This window comes from Lissotriton helveticus, chromosome 1_1, assembly GCF_964261635.1.
Source record: "Lissotriton helveticus chromosome 1_1, aLisHel1.1, whole genome shotgun sequence".
In the NCBI taxonomy this organism is placed as follows: domain Eukaryota; kingdom Metazoa; phylum Chordata; class Amphibia; order Caudata; family Salamandridae; genus Lissotriton; species Lissotriton helveticus.
Window position 1 is genome coordinate 1901219004 of NC_136057.1, and position 17083 is coordinate 1901236086.

The following is a 17083-nucleotide window of genomic DNA, read 5'->3' on the forward strand; positions in this document are numbered from 1 at the left end:
ATAGGGGGGTGAGATGTTAGGAGATTTCTAGAGCGCATGGCTGCCCGTAAGCGTCCCAGCGCTGAACAAGTACAGGCGGAGTCAAGAGGGGAAGCCTACGGGAACAGCCAGGTTCTCAGAAATGTTCGGAATGCCAGAAGGTTGGGCTGTGTGCGGAGATCCGGGGGGAGGGAATTCCACAGTTTGGAGGCGTTATAAGAGAAACGCCGACCTCCTGATCGTGATCTCTTGATCTTAGGTGGCAAAGTTAGGTGAGCATTCGAGGATCGGAGGGGTCTGGAGGTGGTGTATGGGGTCACCAGATCTTTGAAGATAGGGGGGCATTCCCGTTGAGAATTTTGTGCGTTAGACAGAGCGCCTTAAACTGCACTCTTTCCGCGACGGGTAGCCAGTGCAGCGCTCTAATGGCCGGTTTGGCCGAGCAGCGGCTCTTGGTGTTGGTGAGGATCCGTGCAGCCGCATTCTGCACTACCTGTATTATAGTTGTTACTTTCCGCGGTGCGCCAAGATACAGTGCGTTGCCATAATCCAACCTTGACATAATGAGGCCCTGGATCAGGAGTTTCCTTGATTGGAACGGGAGCAGTCGTAGAATTCTCCAGGCAGAACGCAGGAGCCCATAACAGACTCCAGCCGTTTTCCTTGCCTGGGTATGCATGGTGAGATTTTGGTCAAACCAAAGTCCGAGGCTTTTAATCTCGGATTTCGGGGTTGGGGGCTTACACATGCATGGGGGCCAGAGAGAGTCTGGACGAAAATGGGACTGATTCCCCATCACCAGTATCTCAGTCTTGTCCCTATTGAGCTTCAAGTGAGATCTGTCCATCAAGCTGACTATGTCTCTCAAGCAGGAAAAAAGGTCGATGGTAGGATTTTCCTGCTGAGAGAGAGACAACCAGCTGAGTGTCATCCGCATACGTCAGGAGTTTGATACCATGTGGGGTGACTATCTTTTCCAGAGGGGACATATATACGTTGAAGAGCGTAGGGCTCAAGGAGGAGCCCTGTGGCACTCCGCAACGTATAGGGGTATCTTTAGATGTGTAACTACCCTCTATCACCTGGAAGGAGCGGTCGTGGAGAAACGAATTCAACCAAGACAAGGCGACACCTGTGATCCCAAGATCTCTAAGTCGCTGGACCAGGATCTAGTGGTTGACCGTGACGAAGGCTGCACTCAGGCCCAGGAGGATCACTGCCACTGATCCTCCTGCATTCTTCCTCTTCCTCTCCTGTGATGGGAGCCAGATTCGAATTATAAAGGCAGCAGCTTCTTTAAAGCTCGCTGGCCCAAGAAGGCTAATCAGCAGATCATCCTGTGGGAGGGGGTATTACACCCTCTTCCCAGACGGGCTTTTGTTCTAGGTCTCCTGAGAGCAAAGGCTCTCACCCTAGGTCAGAATAGTGTCTCAGGTGGCAGGCTGGCAGAAACCAGTCAGCAAGAACACCAGAGGCTGGTAGGTTTTCAGGGGACACCTCTAAGGTGCCCTCTGGGTGCATGTAATGGTATATCCAACACCGACATCAGTGTGGGTTTACCAATACGAGATGTCTAATACCAAACATCTCTATTTTCAGTGAAGCATTTCACCAGTGTCCAGCATGTTTTAAAATGACTTCCTTGTCCACTTACAATGGCAATAATAGGACTGACCAGCAAAGGGGCATATCTGCTCATGCAGGTATGCTCTCAAACGTAATATTCGGCACCCTGCCTTAGGGCTGATAGGTCTGCTACAGGGGTGCCTTACAAATAGGACATGCAGTGGTAGTGGACATGGCACAAAGGAAGAGTGCTATGTTGTGTTTTCACTTTTGACTGCACCAAGATACGCAGCCTGCAATGGCAGTTGCATGTGCTTGCCGACGGATCCCTTAGGCTGGCACAATTGGTGCTGTAGCCGGTCCTCTTTAGTACCTCAGACCCCAAGTACCAGGGTACCATTTACTAGGGACTTAGAGAGGGTACTAAAGGTTTCACCAATTGAGAGGATCAATTGTACAGTTTTGGGAAAGAGCTCTGGCACTGCGGACCCGTTAGCAAGAACCCAGTGCACTTTAAGTCAAAATCACATCATTTACCAGGCACAAAATGTGGTTGGCCATGTCAGAAAGGTGCACTTTCCTACACCTTTCAAGGCTGCACACTAGTTCAGATTCAAGAAAATCAAGGATAATCAAGACTTCAAGTCAGAGAGGCTGTACCCATTTTGAGAGCACGGTTTTAAAACCACTTCGAACTCACTCTTGCAATTTCAAGCACTCGAGCAGATAATGCCCTTCAAGGTTTTCTGCAAGAACAATCATTGTTAAGACTTCTAGTTCAAGGGCCAGAAGCAATTATCAAACCGATGGACTGACTGTAGGAGAGTGGGGTCTGCAATCCCATGGCCACCCCAGATTTTTGCTTTTTGCTTCACTGGTTTACGACATTCCCTGGCTGTGGGCCTGCTAATCAGACCCACAGCCTAGCTGTTCTCTCTCTAAAATTACAACCATGTACCCTAGGTGCATTTACCAATTGGTACTGTGCCACCTTATCAGTCCCTGCACAGTATACCTTAGGTATCCAGGGCATAGGTGTACCCAGGGCCTACCAGGGGCTGCAGTATGTATTATGCCACCCCTGGCTGGCCATCCAAAAACAGACACAACTGGCTGCACGACAGCTGGGGCAAGGTGGTGTAATCACCCTTTGCTTTAGAATTAGTTCCCTATATCTAAACCTACAATGGACACATATATTCCTATCAGTCACTCCTATGTAAGGCCTTATCAATCCTGAAGGCAGAGTGCTTGGAATTATGTGAGATGGTGCTCTGGCATGAGCTGAGCCCGCTTGCAGCTTGCGGAGCCAAGTCCTAATAGCTGTTCCATGATAACGCTATACCATATACTCTGAAGTGCATTATCAACCTCGCGGTTAAATGCTAACTTTGGTATAACATTATCAAAACATGTCGAGTAAGGTGTCATACGAATTGGAATACTACCCCCTCGCCAATTCTGGCGACGGGGGTAGCATTCCACCCTTCTAGAGGGACATGACATGTAAGTAACTGGGAACCCCGGTTAAAGTTAACTCGAGCCTCAGCATCACAAGATGGATGCTGCCACCACAGACACAAGTCTGACCTCCTGCTGCTGGGAGTCCTTCCAGCGAGGGAGGCTCAGACAAAGGGTTTCCTGCCTTGGGAGGTACTAGCACCACCCCAGACAGGATTTTGTGTATTAGGTAGGCCAAGGCTGAAAGGAATGAGACATGCCTGGGGCACACAAGGTGCCCTGTGCATACACCGGTTCCAACCAGTTGCTGGGTCACTCCAGCCCCAGATCTGGCGGGAAACCGGACAAAGGATAGGGGGTGTAACCACCCCCCTTCCTGGTCCCACCCAGGGGAGGGACCTAGTCGTAGTGCAGCCCCCTTTAGCGGAATAAAGGTAGGAGCTGGGCCCATTCCCAGTTAGATTAATCTTGACAACTTCCACGAAGAAACTCTTGACCTTCGACCTCCTGAACATCAGAAGACTGAAGAATCTCCCCTATGGTCAGGGAGTGACCATCCGGCTTCGCAGGCACCATCAAGCTCCTGTGCGGTTTGCTGCAAGTCCTTCCTTCCTGGAACCCGACGACCCAGCTCAACAAGATCCGGACCTCCAGACCCCTCTGACCTCTATCCACATCCACAGCACAGCTGGGATCCGTGGGTGCGACGAGTAACGTGGAGACGGCCACCTTGAAGAAACCTGCACAGCGCTTCCAGCACGACCACCGAGGGATCCTCGAGTGAGTGCGCCGGGGTCTGAGAAGCCCCCACACCGACACAGCTCCTGCATCAAAGATCAGCCCCCCAGCCTCCACGAGATCTGCGTGGGGCCCTTTTGCCTGGTTGCTGCTTTTCCTGTTGTCTGGTCACTTGCCGGCTGGCTCGTGACCTCTGAGACGACGACCCGAAGATTTCAACACTGCTGGTCTGGTCCCCCAGACTGGCCCTTGCTCCCTTGTGAAAGAGAAGCACCCCGGACCCTCCTGGTCCGCACCAGACGCCATCTTTGTTCCACCGCGTGGCTTGCACTGGCCAAGGCCTGTTGACCAGATCGACGATCCAACACCGCCATCAGCAGCAGACTACGTGGGACAGCTCGTGCCTCCAGCCTGGTCGTGAAGAACAGCTCCTGGTCCGCGCAGCTACAAAGAGAAGCGACCCTTCCTTCACCTGAACGCGGCGACAGCATCTGGTTCCCTCCTGGCTCCAGCACCGTCACTGGCTAGTGACCGAGACTCTGTCCCCTTCCCTTTCAGGACCTCTCCTTCCTAGTTCCATCCTTGGAACCACCGGACTCCTCCATCTGGCTGCCTGCCAGCAACTCTTTGTTTCAGGCATCACCGGGATCAACACAGCGAACCCGACACCACTTCAGCCCTATGCACCTGCAGCCTGTGGGTTAGGTAATGAATATGCTACTTACCAGTATGCATCTGTTCTTGGCATGTAGGGCTGCTAACATTCATATCTTAGCATTAGATCGCCGCCTAGTGTTGGGCTCGGATGATTGCACATTGTTGTCCTGGAAGAGTCTTCGAAGTATCCTGAGATAGGTGGCTCCTCCCCTGGACTACAGTGCGCATGGGCATCGGCTCCATCCCCAGATTGTTTTTCGCCATTGTGGCAGGAGATGGAGTGAAAGTGTAAAGGATGTCCATGCTAATGAAATAAATACAATAGTATATCTGCAGCTGCGACAGGCACCGGGGAGGAGGGCGGGCGATATGAATGTTAGCAGCCCTACATGCCAAGAACAGATGCATACTGGTAAGTAGCATATTCAGTTCGAGGCATGTGGGCTGCTAAATTCATATCTTAGCATAGAATACAGAGCAGTCCCTCCATCAGCGGCGGTTGCCCGTGCCAGCTGCAGAAACCTGAAAAAGTGTCTTGAGAACAGCCTGTCCTACAGCTGCTTGCTGCTTGGAATGCACATCAACACAGTAGTGTTTTGTGAAGGTATGTGGTGTGACCCACGTGGCTGCTCTGCAAATATCCTCTAAAGGAATGTTCCCTAGGAAAGCCATGGATGCCCCCAGTTTGCGTGTGGAGTGTGCTCTGGGGGGTACTGTTAAAGTGCGCTTGGCTTTTTGATAACATATCTGGATGCACTTAACAATCCATCTGGCTATGCCTGCTTTGGAAATCGGGTTGCCTTTGTGTTGTGGTGCGAAGGCAACAAAGAGTTGTTTTGTTTTTCTAAAGGGTTGTGTTCTGTCTATGTAGTACATCAACGCCCTCCGTACATCTAAGGTATGGAGCATTCTTTCCGCCACCGTTTGCGGGTTTTGAAAGAATGCTGGTAAGTCGATAGTTTGGTTAAGATGAAACTGTGACACCACCTTAGGGAGGAATTTAGGGTTAGTGCGTAGCACTACCCTATTTGGGTGAATTTGAATGAACGGCTCTTGTATGGTGAGCGCTTGCAACTCACTGACACGTCTCAGAGACGTAATAGCTATCAGAAAGGCCACTTTCCACGTAAGGAATTGGAGCTCACACGAGTGCAGTGGCTCAAATGGTGGCCCCATCAGTCTGGTGAGAACGACGTTGAGGTTCCACACCGGAGCTGGTGGAGTTCTTGGGGGAATGACTCTCTTCAGACCTTCGAGGAAGGCTTTAATGGCGGGCACTCTGAAGACAGAGAGGTGCTGCCTGTTCTGAAGATAAGCCGCTATGGCTGAGAGATGTATCCTAATGGAAGTGTACGCCAGATTGCACTTGTAGAGATGTAACAGATAGCAGATGATGTTGGGAATAGATGCATCTAGCGGGTTGATGTCATTGGACGTACAATAGATGACAAAACGCTTCCACTTAGCAGCATAGCATGCTCTAGTAGTAGGTTTCCTCGCCTCCTTGATGATACTCATGCATTCTGGAGGTAGGTTAAGGTATCCAAACTCTAGGACTTCAGGAGCCAGATCGCCAGGTTGAGCTGTCGTGGATCTGGATGCTGAATGTCTCCATGGTTCTGCGTCAAAAGACTGGGTGTGAGGCGCAGTCTTTGATGCGGCACCACTGAGAGTTCGAGGAACGTGGTGTACCAAGCTTGACGTGCCCACGTTGGAGCAACCAGGACGAGAGTCATGGAGTGCTGCCTTAGCTTTCTTGCGACCAGCGGTATTAGAGGGGCTGGCGGAAAAGCGTATGCAAATTTGCCTGACCAGTTCATCCATATCGCATTCCCCTGCGACTGTGGGTGAGGGAACCTGGCGGCAAAGAGTCGGCATTTTGCGTTCTCCTTTGTTGCGAACAGGTCTATCTCCGGATGACCCCACTGCTGGAAGTACGGGTGGAGAACAGAAGGGTGTATCTCCCACTCGTGCATCTGATGGCTGTATCTGCTGAGCAGATCCGCCATCTGATTGTCCTTGCCCGGGAGGTGTTCTGCCATGAGGAAAATGTTCCTCTGAATGGCCCACTTCCACATGCTCTGAGCTAGATGAGACAGCTGTGGCGAGTGGGTGCCCCCCTGTTTCTGAATGTAGTACATCGCGGTCATGTTGTCCGTCCGGACTAGCACGACCTTGTTGCTCAGATGTACAATGAAGGACTTGAGCGCCATGAAGATTGCCATCAGTTCCAGATAGTTGATGTGCATCTTCTGCTGCTGCGTCGTCCATAGTCCCTGCACCGTGTAAGTGAGCACATGTGCTCCCCATCCCTGGAGGGATGCGTCCGTCGTCAGGACAATCTGCGGCACGGGCTCTTGGAACAGTCGGCCCTTGCAAAGGTTGTGTGGAGTCCACCAATGCAGAGAGTCGTATGCCCGACTGGTAACCAACACTAGGTCTGTCAATTGCCCACGAGCCTGTGTCCACTGATTCGCTAAGCACTCCTGGAGCGGGCGCATATGTAACCGTGCGTGAGGGACTATGAAGATGCAGGAGGCCATCATGCCGATCAACTGCATGAACACTCTCGCTGGCAGGGAGTGTCTCGGTCGGAATCGTTGGATCAGTGACTGAATGCTGTCGATTCTGACTTGGTTTGGCTGAGCCATGGCTGTCAGGGTGTTGATCGTAGCACCCAGGAACTGCCGGACATGTGCCGGCTGAAGATGGGATTTTGGGTAATTTAGGGAGAAACCCAGATCGTGAAGAAGGTGAATTGTAGTCGACATGTCTGCGGCGCACTGTTGCTCTGACTTGGCTTGTACGAGCCAGTCGTCTAGGTAGGGGTAGACATGGATATTCTGCCTCCTGAGGTGCGCCGCCACTGTCGCTAGACACTTGGTGAACACCCTCGGGGCCGTAGTGACTCCGAAGGGTAGGACCTTGAACTGGTAGTGCCTGCCTTGAATAGTGAATCTTAGGTATTTCCTGTGTGACGGGTGTAGTGGAATGTGGAAATAAGCATCCTTGAGATCTAAGGTCGCTAAGAAGTCTCCCTGGTTTAGCAAGGGAAGAATCTGCTGCAGTGTAAGCATATGGAAATGCTCTGACAGTATGTACAGGTTGAGGGGACGTAGATCGAGAATGGGCCTGAGAGAACCGTCCTTCTTTGGAATAAGGAAGTACAGGGAGTATACCCCTGTGCCTTCCTCCCCCACCGGCACGAGCTCGATTGCGCCTTTTTGCAGCATCGCCACCACTTCCTGCTGCAATAAGTGCAAATGCTCTGCGGACATAGGCCTTTGCCTCGGTGGGATGTTGGGTGGAGTGGATTTCAGCTCTAGGCAATAACCATTTTGGATCAGTTGACGCACCCACCTGTCTGTGGTGATGTTTCTCCAGACGGGCAGGAACTGCTGCAGTCTCCCCCCGACAGGTGTTAGGTGGTCGGGGGGCAGTGACAGAAAGTCACTGTTTGCTTGGAGTCGAGGTGCGGGAGCTGTTGTTTCCTCTGCCGCGACCTCTGTTGCTGTTATTCCTATAACCGCCCTTGTTCTGCTTAGTGAACGAGGATTGCGCCCCACCTTTGGAGAACTGGGATTGTTGACCCATCTGTCCTCTGGTGACTCCACGTGCACCTGAGCGACGAAAATTGCTGCCACGAAACTGTTGGGACTGCAGGGCCCCCATAGACTTAGCAGTTTCCGTGTCCTTCTTTATCTTCTCTAGGGTGGTGTCAACATCCGGACCAAACAGACTATCAGGATTGACTGGCTGATTCAGAATTGTTGTCTGAATATCCTGCTTGAACCCTGAGATGCGGAGCCAGGCTTGTCTTCTCAGCATAACGCTAGTGTTGATAGCCCTAGCAGCTGTGTCCGCAGCGTCAAGTGCACACTTGATGGCTGCGTTTGATATTAGCTTTCCTTCCTCAATAAGCATCTTGGTGCCTTCTTGGAACTGTGGGGGCAGGTGTTGTATAATCTGTTCTAGGGTGTCGTAGTGCGCCCTATCATAACGCGCCAGGAGCGCCTGTGTATTTGCGATGCGCCAAAAGTTTGCCGCCTGTGCAGCCACTCTTTTGCCTCCTGCCTCAAGCACTTTGGACTCTTTATCCGGGGGAGGAGCTTCACCCGTTGTCTGGGAGTTGGCACGTTTCCTGGCATTGGCAACCACAAGAGAGTCCAGTGGCAATTGTCCCCGGATGTAGACGGGGTCCGCAGGAGCAGGCCTGTACTTCTTTTCAATGCGAGGGTTGACCACTCTAGCCCTCGTAGGCTCCTTAAAAATGTCTCCAGCATGTTTGAGAACACCTTTCAGCATAGGAAGTGTCTTTACTGTCCTTTCAGATATGGCAAAGGTGTCAAAAAGGAAGTCTTCCTCAACCGGGTCGGCATGCATGTCCACATCATGATTGGCCGCCGCCCGTTCAATTAGTGCATGAAATCCTGCTGAGTCCTCAGTCGGGGATGCACGTGGATTAAAGGTCTGCGGGTCTTGGCCCGCACCTTGGGTGTTCTGGTCACCAGTGTCGTCGTATGAATCTGGTTGGACATCAGGTTCATCGATGGGGAAATTGTACTGTTCATCCTCATCATCTTCCTCACCCACAGAGTGTTCAGGGGAGGGAGTAGGGCTCCGTCTAGGAGGAGGCGGAATCGGTTCCGTGAGGCCTAAGGCGTCAAGGGGCACCCTCTTCTTCTTCAACGGGATGACGTAGGGGTCCACCGGCTCCGAAGTGATCTTCCGTTTATAGAGTGTCAGCTTGCCGGTGGCAGCATCGATGAAATGCTCTGAATCGTCTTCCGATTCGAGTACACGACGTGGAAGAGGGTCAGGCAGCGAGGAACCCTGTTTCGGAGCCGATTTCGTCGAAAACGCTTTCGGCGCCTCCTTAGGTGGCAAGAGAAAAAGGAGTTTCCCAGAAGGCTTAGCCGGAGCGTCCTTTTGCGGCTGCGGTGATGGCATCGGAGCCGATGGAGCAAAGGCTTTCTCCCTGATTCTCTGCAGTGACTCCGCAATGGGGGACGGTACACTGCCAGTGGGTTTCGTCGCCGACAAGGATGCTTTGAGCGGTCCCTCGGATCCGACGTCCTCGCGGGCCTTGTGCGGTTTGGGCGCGGAAACCTTCTTCGGCTCCTCCGAATCTTGAGGCCGGGGCGCAGACTTCTTGGGCGTAGCCTCTTTGGAGCCGACCTTGGCGGGCTTGGACGGCGCCGGAGCCGCTGATCCGTGCCGACCATCTTTCTTGGGGGCCCCTTCCTCGGGCGTCGGCTTCGATTTCGGAGCATCGGAATCGACAGACTTCCTCGGCTTCTGCGGACCGGAGGTCGACGGAGCCGACGGGGTGACGGGCACCGACTTCTTCACAGGCACGGCAGCCATCTTAGGGACACTCGAGTCCTTTGGTTTCAGTTTCGATTTCGGGTCGGCCATTTTAGGTGTTGACGACCCCGACGGTTTCAGTTTCGGTTTCGAAACATCGCGCCCAGCAAGTGAGTCCGTAGCCGGGCCCGAAGGCGGGGCTGTGGCTTGCGGCAACGGGTCCAGGGTAAGGCCGACAGGCGATCCCGTGTCCCGGTCGGTATCCTCGAAACTTTCGGGGCAGAGCTCGTCCGCAGAGCTGTCCGCCGCGGCCCCATAAATCTCATCGTCGTCTCCTACCTCTTCGACGTATTCGAGGGCCTGACCCGCGACTCCGTCGTCGTCTCCCGGATCCGCCTCGACCTCCGTCTGTGATGGGGAGATTTGTAGAAGGTGACCCTGGACCTCTTCTTCCGGGTCGCCGAAGATGTTCTCCGGATCTGGGGCCGCTTGCCTAGCTTCCAAGCGCACCGCGCGCCGAAGCTTGAGAGTTTTCTTGGAGCGGAACTGTGCACAGGCCTTGCACTTGCCGTCGTCGTGGTCCGGTGAAAGGCACTTGTTACACACAGGGTGTAGATCGATGTGTGGGTACTTGGACCCACAGAGCGGGCAGTACTTGAACGGGCTCCGCTCCATGTCCGTAAAGGCTTGCTGTCGTGTCGCGATGAGAAGGCCTCAAAGTTTAGAAAGCGAAGAAAACTCCGCTTATTCCGGCTTCAAGAGACGGAAGACTCGAGACCGAGCGCAGACAATACCGACGCAAGAAAATCGAGGCCTTTTGGCCGGTAAAAGATAGTTTTACTTGGTTCCGACAGTAAGACGTCGAGACCACATCCGAACCCAATGGCGGAAAAAAACAATCTGGGGATGGAGCCGATGCCCATGCGCACTGTAGTCCAGGGGAGGAGCCACCTATCTCAGGATACTTCGAAGACTCTTCCAGGACAACAATGTGCAATCATCCGAGCCCAACACTAGGCGGCGATCTAATGCTAAGATATGAATTTAGCAGCCCACATGCCTCGAACCTAAAGCTTCTAGGTGCTGAAGTCAGTGTTCACTATCCTAGTGTCCAGGCCCACTGTTGTTTTCCCTCCATCCAGCCGGGTTCGTCCGGAATCCTTAACATTGTAAACTGTAGTATCCATAGACGCTGGTACGCATCCCGCGTGAGAGTTTCCACTCTGCACGTGAGTCCCGTGGGCCTCCTGCTCCTTACTTACCTAGTTCGTAGCGTAGTCCCAGCGATCCTCCAGTCTCTGGATCTCCTTACAGTACTTTCCTTCCTCACATTCCATTGTTTCTAGTATATGGTTTGTCGTGCCCCTAAGGCACACGTGTAAATATTGTGCTAACTCGTATTTCCTTCTTAGTATTGTCATGTGCTTAGCCCTCTGACCTCATAAAGAGTTCAGAGGTGTTGTTATTAAGAAATATATTGTTTATTTTCATAACAACCTGTGTGGTGTCCTTTCATCTGGTATTCAAGGGGTTATATTGTGGTAAAACAGCTGGCTTCACATGCCAAAAGAGTTTAGCCTAAGACTGCTTTGTCCATGCTACCATTAGGATAGCTGGTCTATAAGGTTGACTTACAACCAATCACCATAAGGGTTGTTTGGACTGATACAAGGTGATCACTAGAACTAGTGAGCATCATATATCAGGCCAACTTCTCACACTGACCCCAAGCTAGTATTTGCCCTATCAATGCTATTAATAACTTCTAAGAAATTCTGACCGGGACAAACCCAAAAGTAACATCTGCCCTCTAAACATGCATGTAAGTTTAAAATCGACAGGAGCAAGTGTGAAGGCAATACATTTGTGCCCTACAAACATGCCAGCTGGCATCCTATGTTTATTGCTATTTTCTGTATTCACGGCACAGTTGAAGGTTTATTCTGAGTGTCAACTTCTGTAAAAACAAATTTGCATGAGGTACTTCTGCCACAAGCACATATCTATTCTTGGCACAGAGGGTGAGAACAGTAACACTCGCTCTACAGCTAGTGATGTACACACTAAACCAGATTCTGATATTTTGAACCTCTATGACCCTCTTTATTTGGGAAGCGGTCTACTCGGCTGCACATTATCCTAAGGGAACTTGACAAACATATTACTTACCTTCCATAATGCGCTTTCTGGTGGATACGTTTGAGGTAAGTATTTGGTAGTGGGAGTTGAGGGTCTGGGGGTAGACTCAGGGCTCCCCCAGGGTCAAGGATGCACTCTTGCTACACCCTCAGCGAGACTAGGGCGGCCGGGTGCAGTGTGCTGAGGCCCAATGTTATCCAATGGGGAAGAGGGGCCTCAGGTTGGTGGCTGCTGACCAGCAGGCCACTTGGTTGTGGGAGCAAAGCTCCTGGACTTTAGCTCTGCGCAAATGGGGAAACAAAGTAGCACCAAAGGTGCACCCTCAGCAGCACCAGGGCGGCCGGGTGCTGTTTCGACGTAGAGCACCCTGTTTTCAATGGGGAACCTCCCGTTTGCAAAGGCCCTGCAGGCTTGGGGACGAATGTCTTCTGGGTGCGACCACCACTTCGAGAGGTAGTTAGGGGTTGGCTAGGCACCATCGGTTTGGGCACAAAAGGCTGTGGGGCGTCGGGAGCAGAAGTGTCTTTTGGGGTCGGATCTTCTTACCAGCTCCTGGTCGCGGTATGGGGGGAACCTTCTGGATGTAGGCTGCAGGCGTAGGCTGGAGGCTTGAGGCAGATCAGGGGTCGTAGGATCTCGGGTAACGATCGCTGGGGGGACCTCCTCGTGGTGTTTGCCCACTCGAGCTCGGGCCGTGGACGCAGGTGCTGAGTGGTGCGGATTCGCGGTTTCCGGCCGGGGCCGGAGCTTGCAATTGAACAAATCCGGTGTTCACAGGAGACAAAGTCTTCGGGGTTGAAGGCAGGTAGGTTCTCCATGTTTTTTGTGGTTGCTGGCTGCAGGACAAACCAGGATTTCGCAGGAGCAGGTTCGAAGGGGGAGATAGGCCGGTAGGGCTGGGGTCAAGTCAGTGGGCATCTTCCTCTCCTTAGCTACTGCACGGCTGTTCGGTCCTTCTTGTAGTTTCTGCTTGTTTGAGGAAGCAAGGTTCAGGGGTGTGCCTAAATACTAGAATTAGGGGTGTTACATGTAAGTAAAAGGCAAGGAACAATGTGTCCTTTCCTTGGGGTGAGTACACCCCCTATTATGCCACCTTTCAGTGGGAGGGGGGCATGAGCCTGTCCCTGGTTGGCTGAGTCCCCCCATCTGCAGGATGGCGTGTAGTGAGAGCTGTGCTTCACCTCACCTCCTCCACCTGGGGGTTGGAGTAGGCAGAGGTGGACACACCTCTCTTCCACACTTGTTTTTCCCGCTCGTTCTCCCACCCAAAGTGGGGGTCAGAACCAGTGGGGACCACTTGCTGAGAGCAGCATGTGGCCTGGAAAAGCTCAAAAAGGCGGCAAGCCTTTAAAGCTTCCCCTTCGTGAACCCTGCCCATCCTGGGGGAGGAGGCTTGGCACCTTGTCCCAGGATGCACATTGTTTCTGACCACAGAGAGCAGCAGGCTCTTGACCCAGGGGTCCAGAAACAGGTCTGGTGGTGGCAGCTGAAAGCAGCCACTCAGCCTGGACACTAGTGGTCGGTTAGTTTTCAGGGGGCATCTCTAAGATGCCCTCTATGTGCATTTTTCATTAAATCCCACACTGGCATCAATGTGGGTTTAATGTGCTTTGATTCCAAACTTCTAGGTTTTCAGTGTAGCCATTATGGTGCTGTGGAGTACGTAATGACAAACTCCGAGCACCGTATACTCTTAATGGCAGCATTGCACTTACAATGTCGAAGAATGGACTTAGACACTGTAGGGGTACAGGGCTCATGCACCTGTACCCTCACAACTGGTATAGTGCACCCAGCTAGAGGGGTGAATGACCTATGCCAGGGCAGTAGGTTGTAGGCATGGCACAGACATGTGTGCCATGTCGACTCTTCATTTTGTTCTGTACCAAAACACGCAGCTGTAAAAGCAGTTTTTGAGTGTGAAGGTACAGGACCTCCAAGGGTGTCACAATAAGTGCTGCAGCCCTTAGAGGCCTTCTCTGGTCACAGTGCCTTGGGTACCTGTGTTACCATTTACCAAGGGGGGGACCTGTGGTCAGAGATGCCAATTGGGTTTAGGCTTCAAAGCAGTTTTAGGGAAATAACATAGGCCCTGTGTACTGGATTAGCAGGTGCCCAGGGCACACTGAGTCAAAGCACCTCAGCAATTCAACAAAAAGTGGGGGCAACCATGCAGAAAGAGGGCTCTTTTTCACAGACCTGGCTCCAAACAGCACAGCAAAAAATCATAGGTGGTAACATAGTAACACAATAGGATGGATTTGCTTGTAAATGCACAATACTTACACTGTTCACAAGTGTCTCCTCCATTTGTGTGCTGCTTGTAGTAGTTCCTTTTGCAGGAAGAGGATTGGTTGGAGTTGTATAATCAGTTACACTTTCCTTGAAAGAAATATGGAAACAGCCAAAAGTCAGGAGTTTGGACAGGGAAAATATTTTGAAGCGGATTGTAAAACTTTTTGTATTATTGGTCACTTAGGAAAAAGGGAAGGAAATAAATGCAAGATTATCAACGCTCGCATCAATCTATGGGATTACATGAAATAGATGTTGTACACTGGAGTAATTATGTTCAGACTTCTTAGTTCGGGTTGCCATTTCAGAACAAAAATTTAATACACGAAAGCTACACTGAAAAGCACCTCTTTGCAAATGTAATGCAAAGTCAAAACCATTTATTTCAGTGCTTCCTTCAATTGGGTGAAAGAATATGTTTACTGATCTGTAACACTAGAGGTACGTAAAATGACCCAAAACACTTAAACAGTGAACATTAAGCTTTTCAGACTTGGACTTTGACTCAGGGTCTACAAATTGAGTCCAACTATATGCCAGGTGGTGCTGTATAATTTGTATAGAAAGTTAAGTCAAGGGCAAAGCATAGTTTAAAATTTGTTCAGGAACAACAAGTTATCCCTGGAAAAGTGCTTTCTGGTGGATACACTACATAACTACAGATTCTTCACCTTTTGAATTCCTACAGGTGCCGCATTGGATTTTAAGAAACTGTTCCTGTGTGCAAATAGGTCACAACACTGGCTCCACAGTGACACTACATCATTCAAGTAAGTGATGACACTGTGCCATATTAAGGCAGCACTTTTGCCCTGCGACGTCCGTTTTACTTGGAACAAGTGGCGACTCCTCCAGCGCCCCACTGCTTTTCAGCAGTGTAAATAAGGGAAAAATAAAATGATAATAACAGTTTATTTTTTCCTGCTGCAGCAGCATTGCAGGGTGGGCTGCTCTGCTCAGAGAGCAGGGGGAGGAGAGGTGGGCACTCTAAGTGTGCATGACTGTTTGGCTGGCCGAACAGTTGTGCGCACTTTCCATGTTCGTCACCCAGACTGCATTACAGCCTGGGTGGAGAACATGCCCAGGTTGCAAGTCCCCGTCTGAGTGCCAAACCCCTGCGCTCAGACCAATCGCAACGCTGCACTGCAACTTTGTGATTGGCTTAGGTAAACCCTCAGACACAGATTGACCCAAGCATACTGCCACAAGACAGTGCAAATCTAGCTCAGGACTGTTTTAGAACTGTAAAAGTCTACTCCACAGAATGAGGAGAGAGGAAGGGCAGCTGGAAATCTGTGTATCCCCCAGAAAGTGTTACTGAAAAGGTAAAGTTTCTTATCTAACTCCAGTTCTTTCGTAGGGGTATTTCCATGATAGTCATAAGCGTTGAATACTCTCATCCACCTGCGTGGGACCCCGGAGAACCTTTTCCAATATATCTTAAGTGCTGAAATTCGCCTTTCTTCAAGAAGGCATTGAAAAGTCACTTCAAGTCATAATGCAACTTAAAGGATAAGGCTACAGTGGTCAGAATTCTTCATCTTGAAGGGGCAAAATCTGAGACGTCAAGAAAATCTGCACAAATAATTTTGCAAGGTCAAAGTAAAAGACCCTCCACAAACCCTCTTGCTATGAGAGATACAGAGATGAAGTGCAGTGCAATAAAGCCCATAGACTGCAATTATAAGTAAAGACAAGCTTTTGCAATGCAATAGGTCTAGCATTTACAAGAGTTTGAGCAATTGCTATTTAAAATGCCAATAGCTCAAACTAACAAATGCGAGACCTATTGCATTGTAAATATTTGTGACAAAGCACCAAATGCTGCACTATCACGTTGATGGAGGCCCCTTTTAGATAAGACGTCTAAAGAAAGGTGCGTGGCTGACATTTAAGTGCAACCGCGGCATGGGGGATTTGGCAAAAAAAGCATCTATTTGTCAAGTTGACAAATGCACGCCTTTTTTTTGTAAAAGCGCAAAATGCTGCGCTTTCACTTTAATGTCGACCACACACCTTTCTTTAGGCGCGGCTTCTCTAAAGCCCGCGCTGCTAAAATAAGGAAAATGCTACTTACCCGTATGCATCTGTTCTTGGCATGTAGAGCTGCACAGTTACACACTGTGCAAAGATCGCCACCTAGTGTTGGGCCAGGATGTTTGCAGTTTGTTACTGTCCTGAAAAGTTCTTTGGAATTCACGAGATAGGTGACTCCTCCTTTGGACCACATTGCACATGGGAATCGGCTCCATCTTCAGATTGTTTTTCGCCAGTAGGGAAAGGATGGAGCTTTGCAAGAAAAGGAAGGATGTCCATGTAAGCTGTATCTAATTAAGATAATACTGGAACAGACAAGGGTAGCCGGGGAGGCGGGTGGGCTTGTGCAACTCTGCAGCTCTACATGCCAAGAACATATGCATACTGGTAAGTAGCATTTTGCGTTCGAGGCATAGGAGCTGCAGATTAAACACTGCATAGATTATATAGCAGTATCCACTCTTAGCGGCGACCACCCCTATCTGTTGTAGTAGTTTGAAATAATGTTTTGAGAACAGCTTGGCCCACATTAGCTTGTTGTTTGGTTTGCACATCTACACAATAGTGTTATGTGAATGTGTGCGGTTTAGACCATGTCGCTGCTCTGCAGATGTCATCTAGGGGAATGTTCCCTAAAAATGCCATTGAAGCCCCTATTTTCCTTGTAGAGTGGGCTTTAGGGGGAACAGATAACTACGTTTAGCTTTGTGGTAGCAAATCTGTATGCATTTGACAATCCATCTAGCAACCCAGATTTTGATAAAGGGTTGCTCTTGTGTGGTGGTGAGAAAGACACAACAAGCATTTACAATGCAATGGTCTCAGCATCATAGCTATTGGCATTGCTCAGGACTTATTTTTTAAATCATCAATGGATTTGATGTTGTGTGCGTGGTGGAAATCT

The 17083-nt window shown here is 50.5% G+C and overlaps 1 protein-coding gene across 3 annotated transcripts in view; it reads right to left on the bottom strand.

Annotated features, from left to right (window-relative positions):
• Positions 1-17083, bottom strand: part of PRRC2C (proline rich coiled-coil 2C) — a 1522187-nt gene that overhangs the window by 594143 nt on the left and 910961 nt on the right. For all 3 annotated transcript variants that reach the window (XM_078642844.1, XM_078642853.1, XM_078642862.1), the window contains one exon: positions 14134-14229. In XM_078642844.1, the coding sequence (XP_078498970.1) occupies positions 14134-14229 (96 nt within the window). The remainder of the gene's footprint in view (positions 1-14133; positions 14230-17083) is intronic.